Source organism: Guyanagaster necrorhizus (assembly GCF_019112545.1).
Source record: "Guyanagaster necrorhizus MCA 3950 unplaced genomic scaffold BT62scaffold_15, whole genome shotgun sequence".
Lineage (NCBI taxonomy): Eukaryota > Fungi > Basidiomycota > Agaricomycetes > Agaricales > Physalacriaceae > Guyanagaster > Guyanagaster necrorhizus.
In genome coordinates, this window is record NW_025064894.1 from 214,232 (window position 1) to 224,770 (window position 10,539).

The 10,539-nt window shown below is 44.5% G+C and overlaps 5 protein-coding genes across 5 annotated transcripts; 3 read left to right on the forward strand and 2 right to left on the reverse strand.

Annotated features, from left to right (window-relative positions):
• Positions 1-104: 104 nt before the first annotated feature.
• On the reverse strand, positions 105-873 carry BT62DRAFT_1076927 (uncharacterized protein; the record flags this gene model as incomplete). Its single annotated transcript, XM_043179260.1, has 4 exons — positions 105-383; positions 431-656; positions 715-781; positions 828-873. The coding sequence occupies 4 exons, from the start codon at positions 871-873 to the stop codon at positions 105-107; spliced, it is 618 nt and encodes a 205-aa protein (XP_043038736.1).
• Positions 874-1,211: 338 nt separating this feature from the next.
• On the forward strand, positions 1,212-3,189 carry BT62DRAFT_1025892 (uncharacterized protein). The gene is made up of 3 exons (XM_043178291.1): positions 1,212-1,605; positions 1,647-2,150; positions 2,204-3,189. Exons 1-3 carry the CDS (start codon positions 1,492-1,494, stop codon positions 2,849-2,851), a joined length of 1,266 nt encoding a protein of 421 aa, XP_043038737.1. The 5' UTR covers positions 1,212-1,491; the 3' UTR covers positions 2,852-3,189.
• A 187-nt stretch (positions 3,190-3,376) lies between these two features.
• On the reverse strand, positions 3,377-4,486 carry BT62DRAFT_920518 (uncharacterized protein; the record flags this gene model as incomplete). Its single annotated transcript, XM_043184225.1, has 4 exons — positions 3,377-4,118; positions 4,177-4,254; positions 4,308-4,402; positions 4,472-4,486. 4 exons carry the CDS (start codon positions 4,484-4,486, stop codon positions 3,377-3,379), a joined length of 930 nt encoding a protein of 309 aa, XP_043038738.1.
• A 1,914-nt stretch (positions 4,487-6,400) lies between these two features.
• BT62DRAFT_920519 (uncharacterized protein) lies at positions 6,401-7,651 on the forward strand (the record flags this gene model as incomplete). The annotated part of the gene is made up of 4 exons (XM_043184226.1): positions 6,401-6,452; positions 6,561-6,798; positions 6,943-7,261; positions 7,316-7,651. 4 exons carry the CDS (start codon positions 6,401-6,403, stop codon positions 7,649-7,651), a joined length of 945 nt encoding a protein of 314 aa, XP_043038739.1.
• Positions 7,652-8,332: 681 nt separating this feature from the next.
• Positions 8,333-9,364, forward strand: BT62DRAFT_920520 (uncharacterized protein; the record flags this gene model as incomplete). The annotated part of the gene is made up of 4 exons (XM_043184227.1): positions 8,333-8,448; positions 8,492-8,555; positions 8,585-9,148; positions 9,311-9,364. 4 exons carry the CDS (start codon positions 8,333-8,335, stop codon positions 9,362-9,364), a joined length of 798 nt encoding a protein of 265 aa, XP_043038740.1.
• Positions 9,365-10,539: the final 1,175 nt, after the last annotated feature.

Consider the following 10,539-nt stretch of genomic DNA (forward strand, 5'->3'; position numbering starts at 1 on the left):
CAAGATGATGCTACAGACTTGTTTCTATATCCGTACTGCGAGAAACAGGAACCAGTGCGCGTAAATTGATTGCAGACTGATTGATCAGGAAGACGGGAACTCGATTACTCGTTCCTCTGGGTCGGCAATGTGAAGATATACAAACGATTTCCTATGTCGACCATGGCTGTATCCATGCGAGGAGCCACTGTACCTTCAATGGGCACTACTGACCAAATTTTGGTATTGATATTGATTGCGATGAGCTGAGAGTTGATGTCTATGCCATCATAGCCGCCGAACAAGAAGACGTATTTCCAGCCATGGATGTTCAAAAAAGTAGACGAGGCATTTTGAAGAGGAGAAAGAGGACTGGAGGGTGCAAATTCACGACTAAGAGAATTCTATGTGATATTTATCCGGGAAATATACACTGAAGAAGGAAACGCACAGTCCAGTCTTCCCAATTCATGGTCCTTGCATCGCAGACATTGAAATCACAGCAAAGAGCATCGGTTCCAGGGCGTTTGCCGCCGAACATGTATATCTTGCCGCCGAGGTCGTCGATCGCAACACAGCCATAGTCGTTGAAGTAAGGAAGCGACCCTGTCATTGGCATCCACTGCAAGCCGTTTGCGAAAGTCTTTTTGTCGCCTTTTTCAGTTCTACTGTTTACACTACCCTTACGACGTCCACACTCTTTAGGGAGCGGGGTACGCGACAGTTGTTCGGTACTCTTGAATGCTACGCGCTCTCGTCATTGCAAGGTCGAAGGAGATGGTAAAATTAGCATCTGCAACGTCTAAGATCGTTCAGGTCGCGAATATGCATTCAGAACAAAAACTTACGGTAACTTTCCAGGACAACGGCTGATGATTGTAAAGAAACGAGCATCTTACGAAGTCATATCAAGTCATCAAGGAACGCATATTGTTCGGTGGCGACGGCGTTTCTTTTCTTGCTTCTCTGTTGCCGAATTCCGCATTTTTAAAACATTCTGGAGCAAGTTGGCATGGAAGCTGGTTCTGGAGCTGCTTTGACAGGACCAACACGACAGAGGATGTCCATATCCAGGAACAAGGGAGTTCATCGGCAACATTGAACTCAAAGAGGGATAATGGATGGTCGCAGGATGATCACGATACCACGCCGGTTACCAATACCAATACTGTCTCTTTGATGGCTTCTACCTCCAGCGGGCCTGAACGTTGGCCAGTGAGGGATGCCAGACCAAGTTATCGAGAACGGAGCGGCTCAGCCGAGTTAGAAACTGATGCTAAGGCCCATGACAGGAAAAACGTCAAGAAAAAGGGGAAAGGTCACGAAGTGAAGGGAAGAAAGAGCAGCAATGGAGGACAGGCATGCTCATAATAGTCCTTTTGGATGGGATCTGACCGCCGCTGCTAGGTGGAACCGGCTCGATATGAGGCTGGTCCCGAAGGATACAAGAAGATAAGGAACACCGGATCGCTGCCCCATTTCAATGACTGGTGCACAATTATTGTGGATGACATGGGCAAAAAAATCTACATGTATGGCGGGAGCCGTCCCAATGACAAAAAATACATCCCTACGAACGATTTCCATGTTCTGGATGTCGACACTATGCAGTGGAAGAAGCTCACAGTGCGCATTCCCTTTATTCATAAGTTTCATCATTTCCTGAGTCCATAATGCAGCCAAAATTCTGGTCTAATGCTCATCAACCATTCGAACCAATAGGGAAACTGGAACCCTTGCCGTCGTTGTTCAAACCAGCATGCTCCTTCTTTCATTTCAAAGAGACAAATTATATCTTCATGTTTGGTGGCTTTGATGTCGACGATGAGGCCGTGTCTTCTCGTCTCATAGCTATTGATCTTGATGATCCGCAATGGTGGTACGTCGAAATTGAGGGAGGCAACGTTTGTGGGCGGATGAACGCGTCTATGATTGGGATAGACAACAAGCTGTTCATCTTTGGTGGGCGGGCCTCGTACGACAAGAATTCTCTCGGTATAGCATCTTACTCTATCGCAGAATACACAGACTATCGATGGAAGTGGATGTCGGGAAGGCGGGATCGGGCTTACGATGCCCATGTTCCGCCGTTAGGGTTTGGTGGACGGGCTCTCTCTGTGCATGGGGGAAAGAAGATTTTGTTGACACCTGGGCGCCTGACTAACAAGGCAGTGAGTTGATAGCTGTTATTTATTTTCCTGTGTTCTCAGACAGACATCTACAGCCTGTGAACATGCAGGAATCAAACTCGATCTTCTTCCACACCACTAACTTCACATTTCGTGCAGCTGCGGACACGATCGGCACCTTCCCTGGAAACTTGCGCTGGTATGGGTCGTACTCGAGTGAAGGTTCTCAACCTTCCGTTCCAACTTTGCCAACGACCTCACCGTTGCTCCGAAAACGGAAACGATTGTCTTCCCCGCCGCGAGAACACGTAGTCTATCCGGCGCATGTCATGATTGCCGGGTGGGTGGACTATGGAAAAGAAGATCATATCATGCCAGAGCTGTGGCAGTACTTCCTTCCACCGGAAGAGAAAATTCAGTGTTTCAATGTCCGCTCAACGATCTGGTCCATGGATCTGAATCTGCATTCCTTCGCTGCAGTCGGTAATCGAATGATCTTTTTTGGTTATGAAGCAGAAAGTGAAGGCGATAGGGTTCCGGATGATGCAACATATAACATTTGCGTCGAGATAGATTTGGGAGTAGTTTCCAAGAATGCGGTTTGTGATTTCCCCGTTGTATGCGATGATTATGATTCGTGGCTCATATTCAATTTGACTTTATGCAGACGGAAGTCAAGATTGAAGAAGAGAACCTCGGCGTTGGGCAATAGAGTCGTGGATGACATACTCCCCGCACGTTAGGGATGTCCAGGATAGGGCTTTGAGACGAATAAGTCTGTGAAGGTGCATGGTCGCCCTACGACATAAGAAACAAGTAAACTGTAGTCCAGAAACTTCTTTTCCCTTTGCATGGCGTAGCGAGGGGAGGAAATTTCCCAGGATTGCGGTATCGAAACGCTTCGCATTTTCTTCAGGTATCAAAGGCAGATGTCAATTATCATTTTTTTGCCATTGCGCCTTCTGTGTACATACTCGACTGACGTCTTGTTTTGGTGTCTTGACCGTTTAGAGTTTGATGAAAATAAGCTCCTTTTGAATCGCTACCAATAGTAAGGCCCACCATCTCAGGTAGACGGAAGCGAAATGAGGATTATCCAGGCGCACATGATGTAGGATGAGGAACAATACGATTGATTGAAAGAACAAAATCAGAAACAAAAACAAAAACAAAAAACTGAGAGAGACAATAAATAGCATATAAGGTGATACAATTGGGAATAGTTGAAATATAAATGTGATTGGAGGAGAAATAAAATATCTCTGTAGTCATTTTCGCGTCCTCGATGCTACTCCGATCGATTCTTCGTCAAAGGCGAAGTCGAAGGGCCCCATCCACTCTGGAAGCGCCTCTTCGAATTTGAAAGACGCGAACTTGAATGATTCTGAGTCGGCGGACGGAACTGGTGTTCCAAAGAGATCCTTGCAGATATCTGCGATATCAGCGTCGGTGGCGGCAAAGTAGTTGGCCAAGGCGGATGTAGAGACTTCGGACCCCTGCTCGTTGAATACGCCGCTCGTTGTCATAGCCGTCTGTTGAGCCGGAAGGGGTTGATAGGGACGATCGAGGAGGGAGAAGAGCGACAACGATGCCTCGATAGTTGTTGGGGACAGTCCTTCAAGAGGGAAGCCGGCCCTGGCTGCGGGGTAAACTTCTTTGGCTTGTGGGAGTGTCGGCATCTCCATGTTCCAGTCCAACGAACAGGAATCATCCATGACTTTAGACGAAGAAGGAGTAGCAGGATATTTCGAAGGGGAAGGAGAAGGGGAGACGGTGGAAGGGGAGGTGATGGTAGTGGCTCGAATGGTGCGTCGAGTGGCGGCCAATGTTGAGATCTTTTTGACGTACAGAGGACCAGTCCGCTTCTCCTTCGCCTCCTTGATAACATCCTGAGGTTTGCGGTACTTCTTGGGCACGTAATTATGATGTCTCTTGCGATGGCGGAGAAGTGAGCCTTTGTTAGCAGTCGTGACAACACAGTTCGGACAGCGGTATGGTTTAAGGCCAAGACTTGGGAGGATAAAATGTCAGGATGCCGTTAGGGACTAGGCTGTTCATATGCACTCACTGCTGGCTGTTCATATGACTCTCCAGATTGGCAGCCTGGTTGAAGAAGCGGCCGCAACGTGGGCACTGATACCTACCCCTGCGAATTAGATCGTTAGTCGTCACGTACTCCGGTAGCGATAGAGTACCCACTTTGTGTAGTGAGCTTTAAGATGACGATTCAGATCGCTCTTATGCACGAACAGCTGATTGCAGTTCCCGAAAGTGCAGCGGAACAAGTCTGGCCGCTGGAAAAAGACCAACGAGGGATTACATCAGCGAGGAGACAATAGGTGGGCCATATGAGGAAAACACACAATGTCCAAGTTCATGGATGAGGAACTCATAGTACGACAGAGGGGGGGAGGAGGGAGATAGACTGAGAGGACGGGAAAACCTGGGAGGAAGCCCGGGGGATGATGAAAACCATGGCGGATCCCCCTCCTTATAACGGATTTCGCGAGTTGGGTGAATTGGTTGGCGGGATTTACCTTGTATAGAGAGAGTTGCCCAACGGAGGAATGTAGCGGGACAAGCCCGTCTGGCTGAGGCAAGCAAATGTCTGTTATGGCTATAGGGCATAGGCAATCCGAAGGAATAACCTGATTAGCGATTTATGAGGCGGTGCTAGGTGCATCGAGTGGCTCGAGTGGCCATAGCAATTCAGGGGTCGCTATGGGTACACAATTGTGGTCATAGCGTTGGAGGACAGAATTGATCGAAGCGAAGAGCTGCCTTGCCATCATATTATTCGCGGAGGAGCGAGATAATTCATCTCAGTTGGCTAGTAATACTAGTCAAGATGAATATGTGCAGTAATCTGCAGCTGTATTCAGTATAGTCTTTTGGCTATATATAAAAATAGTAGTCGGCTGAGGCGACTTACGCGTTGCGATGAATAAAGTGCACCTGCGTGTGTACATCTTGTGCTGCTGAATAATTGACACAGGTATAGACACAAAAAGTTTGCGCCAACGGTAGTGGAACGCTGCAAGTAAAGTTGGGTCAGAGTCCAGTTTGGCGCTGCCAGTGATTGCCGATTGCGTATCGAGAAACATCGAAGATTATTTGAATACATAAAGCACACTGGAATTTAACACTTATCAAATAGAATATCAGCTAAGGCGACAAAATAGCGCACAGTAGAGCAACAGACCTGATTGTAATCTTCGAGCCTACCTGAGAGCAACGTGAGGTTATCGGTCCGAATGCGACATGGCTTTCCCACGGGCGTCATGTGTGCAGACTCTTCGGTTGACAATGCTGCAGCCTTCTGCCAATTCCAAGACCAGAAAATGACAGAAAAAGGGTTGTTGCATGTTGCTAGAGGATGCCGTTCATGCCTGTACTATTGCTTCTGGGTTACTGGAGCAAAGTTGAGTGCCATATCATGGATTGGAAATATTCAGAGCTGCCCAAGTTTATATTCCCTTGCAGTCTTTGGTACTCAAATTACTAATGGTACACTTGTCCCTCTGGTCACTGGCCTACATGTGTAATCCTTCACCCACCTTGTTATTCTATGGTCCCTGTGATAGTATCAAACCCATGAGCTGTCACCAGTTGGCATCTGGTGGATATCATAGTGGCACAGTATTGTTATGGTCTGACACTCTTAGTGGCAGCACAAAACATCAGTGTCCCAATGATATACCAGTTGGTTTCTCTAACCTCCAACCTCTAAACTCTAAACTCTCATTGTGGCCTGAATATTGAAGGAAGGGGCTTACATAAAGAATCAATGGGAATTTGATTTCTTTGGTTTTTGTAACACATCAAATGATGTTGACCCTCTTACCACTTCTAATTCACCCATTATCTTGCTATACCCCCTTTTTGACATTACACTCAGCAAATTACTTGATATCTTATTTTACTTACCCTATCCTTTCTGGTTCTCTCTATATTTGATTTCTCTATGAGTATATAAACCCTCCTTGTGTTAGATTAGATGACTTTTTCTTGAATTGAAGTATCACTTATCTGGTCTTTGCTTTGCTTGACTAAGGGTTCTCACATGAAACTGTGACATGTCTTGCTTTCATTACATATTTTTGATCTCTTCAATACCTCAAACCACTTGACTACTACTGTGACAAGCCAACAACAACAATGAGCCTTGGTGGATGCTGTCACTAGGAACTCTTCAGCCTAATCAACCAGAACAACCTTGACAACACCCATCAAATAGAATCTCCTCACTTTTCTTTCACCTTCTCTCTTCTCTGCTTACTTTTCTTAATACCATGTCTGGCTCAACCTATCAGCTCTGCAGCATAGGAAACATCACCATATCAGGTGACTGATCCATGAGCCCAACTTGGGCTGCTCATTGTGCTCAGAAAAATACCTAGAGTGAGTCTTCTGTTTTTGAATCTTTGTCTGACCTTCCTTCTCTGCCTCTAGACAGCATGACCCTTGACAGAGGGTGTGCTGACAGTGGTGCTGACAAGCACACTGTTGTGAATCTGAATCCTGCTGATGAGCTGTTGACTGGAGATAGGAGTGCTGATCATCCCAAAGTGGATATGAGTCAAGATGCAGAGACTGGATCCTATATGCCAGAGATTCCAGTGATAGAGCCATCTTCTGAGGTCATTTCCGATACAAATCCACAGGAGGGTGATCCTATAATACTACCAGAGTATAACAATCCAGTTCTGACCAGGGGTGATCCTCAAAGAGAGGGTGATTAGATGATAGTCACTGGAAGATCATCTTGTCATAGGACTAGCACATCCTCAGCTACTAGTAGTACTGATAACTTACTCACACCTTCATACAATAGATTTGCTGTTCTTGATGAGGAACATCTGCATAAACAGCCTGAGCTGACATCTGCACAATTAAGTACCATTCAACAGGCTGAAGCCTTGATACCTAATGGGACTAAGGAAGTCATGGATAGATATAGGGAGGCTATAGAATCAGCCAATCAACCAGTGCCTTCCTCTTCTCCAGATGCTAGACCTCAGGATAAAGGCAAAATAGTCAACTACTGCAATAAGCTTGCTATGCTTCCAGGATTCACTAGTAATGACTTTGATGTTAACAGCCAACATCAAGCTCTTAGTTTCTGGGAAGCACTTCAGAATGAATCAACTGAGGTACAATACTTATTGCTTAAAAAAGCTGCTACTTGATTACAACAATCCTTGTAGTCAGGCAACACAACTGTGGTGACTAGTAATGGCACTGCAATCAATGAACCTAGTATGGAAAAGATCCCAAGTCAACTGACTACAGCTCAAAAGACACTGAAACAGCATAGGGCTCACTCAGTGGAGATATCAGAAGGTGTTAATGCCTTTCACACTATCTTGCCAAGTCCTTCAGTAGTATTAGAACAATTGGCACACTTGAACCAGCCTTTGGGCACAGCAGCTAGTATCGCTCTAACTCTACCACAGGCTCAGACTGGGTATATAGTCTATACTGCTTTGCACCTGGTTCATGCCAGCCCTTTGGTGACCACTCCAATGGTTGAGAGCAGCTGACTGGGTCCAGCTTATGCACTAGACCAAGTGGCATCCACAAGCTTCTTAAGGCATGCTCTTGATAAATCTATTGCTAGCAATCTGGAGCCTTCAGACAGTGAGCCTTCAGACTCTTCATCATCTGATAGCACAAGGAATGACACTGACAATGTTGAAGCCAACTTAATGAAGTCTTGTAAAAAGAAGAGACATTGTAAACAGGCTAAAAATAATCATCTAATACCCCTCACACCCTATGATAGCAGTCCTGACCCAGAAGCATTGACAATATTCATACAGGAGGCTGCCCAATACTTGAAGGCTGCTGGAGTATTTCATCATGATGAAGTATTCTGTGTTGCTTGATTTCTGAAAGGGGAGGCCTGGTGATTCTTTGTCCAAAATATCAGCTCTGACTACACAGACTGGACACTCACTCAATTCTATGATGAGCTTTTCAACTGGTGTTTTCTAAGGGACTATCATATGGAGATTCATAGGAAGATTATAAAATGCTTCCAAGGTCCTAGATGCATTTGAGATTATGTCTTTGAACTATGGAGTCAGTTCAGGATGCTGAGAGATGAATCTGAATGCACTCAAGTGATCAAACTATGGTGTGGACTCTGTCAGAGCATTCAATCTGAATTACTGATGCATGAGTATTATCAGGAGATTAATTCTTGAGATGACATCTCCAGCATGGCTGAAATCATTGAGATTGCTCAATTCAGTATGGAAAATGCTCATCATCATAACTATGATCACAATTGTCATGCTAATAATATGTGCACCAATGCTGCCATAGAAGTCAACAAGTACAATAATATATCACACTTCAAACATGATAACTCTCTGAAGCCAGCATGATCAACTCCAACTCAGAAAGCTTGTAAAATTCATTCTGGTGCAGTTCCTGGCTCAAGTTCATGGAACTGGGACAGATTCTATTAGAAAAAGAAGCCTTGGGATGAAAAAGAGCTCTCAAAAAAAGAGCAGGCAGAGTATCTTGCTGATGGCCATTGTTTCTGCTGTGAAAAAGCTGGTCATAAATCAAGAGACTGTCCAGATGGTCACCTTGCCTCTGGAAAACACTCTGGTCCATCTGGGCTCTCTTCAGCCAGTATTTGTGTAGCTCTGAAGGAGGCTGATAGAGTAACACAGTTAGCAAGTGCCTCTAGCACACAATTTGACTTACAATTGAATAGCATTGATATGCATGGTCTTTTGAATCTTGTGCCTGCTCAGTTCACAGAGTTTTGTGCTGATAATGCTTGTGACTCAGCTTGCAGCTCTGCCTGTGGATGTGAGGGTGATGATGATCTTACCTTGGATACTATTGACAGTCCCCCCATGCTAGAGAATATTGAGGAGAAGAGTGGAGATTCCATATCTTTCAATCCTGACAAGTGGTGCTCATGTCAGCCTCCATGGAAGGATGCAGATTATCCAAAACTTAGTCCAGGAGAACATTGTGATTGGTCAGAAGCACAGGCCTCAAAGTTTTTGCAAACTCCAGTGGGTGATATTTATGGATCAGTGTCTGAACATTATCTTGCATATAATGTGCCATACCCTGGAGACAATCATACTTGGATTAATAGTTGTCTTGATTGTTTTGTGGTCTATGAGATTACAGGAGATCAGTTTCTGATACTGGATAATAATCATGATGAATAGAAAAACATCATTGTATCAGCATCAGTGGTAAAGTCTGGAAGGATTGCAATCTGATATCATAAATATTGTTTGCAAGCACTGAATCTTTCTGGCATTGAATACTATGCTGATCATGATGGAGATATATTATGCACTTTCATTAAAGAATCCTTGAATGTTGGATTAAGCAGTGAGGATTTCTCAGAGCACTTCATGGTGCACCATCAATCCAGTGACATGCTTCTGATATGAGATGAATTGTTAGATCATGAGTTCAAGCTCACCTGCAAAACTGCAGAGCATCAATGCTTCCAGTTATTTAATTGGTATCTGAGTCATGTTCATCAGCATGAGATGTATAGATCTCACTGGAGCATATGGGATGACCCTCAGATTGGAATCCATGAGATGGAGACTGACTGGAAACATAATGAACCTGAGCTACCTAGAATGACATCAGGAGACAATACATCAATGAGATATGAAGAGATAGTATCTCCAGCTCTGTCCTTGAGTGCTGCCAGCCTGGAAACTTTGAATGGTCTGGAATGAAATGCAGGAGCACCTCAAGACTTCACTTGCCTTGTTCCTCTCCCAATGATAGTCAAGGTCAAAGTGAATAGGCAAGAAGGATGAGCACTTCTTGATAATGGATTATTAAGGGATTTCATGTCAACAACACTAGCTGATCAGCTCAAAATCAAGAAGATAGTGCTGGAAAAACCTGTTATCTTGCATCTGGCTGTACAGAGCTCAAGGTCTCACATAAATTTTAGAGCAAAAGTGACACTGACTGTTCAAGATATCCATGATGAACAATGATACTTTGACATTTGTAATCTGTCCCAGTATAATATTATTCTGGGTACTCCTTTTCTGTTTCAACATCAGATTTCATTTGAGTTGAATCTGGCACACCTATACATTGGCAGTTTGATACCACTACCTGTTGAAGGGAAAAACATTGGTGAGTTGTCTTCCCAGACAATGAAAATTGCCAAAGGACATATAGCTAAGGTCTGCTATTGGATAATGGACTATGCTAGAAATGCTAGACTATTTGAAGATGCTGCTAAGTTGCCACTACCACCCTTTTGGGCTGTTAATCACTCTATACCTCTAAAGGATGAGGATAAGACATACTATTAGCACCTATCATGGTGCCCTGAACCTCTTCTACAACAATGGATACAGAAGAAAACTGATTACCTGAGAACAGGCTGATGGCAGATCACTACATCACAAAACAC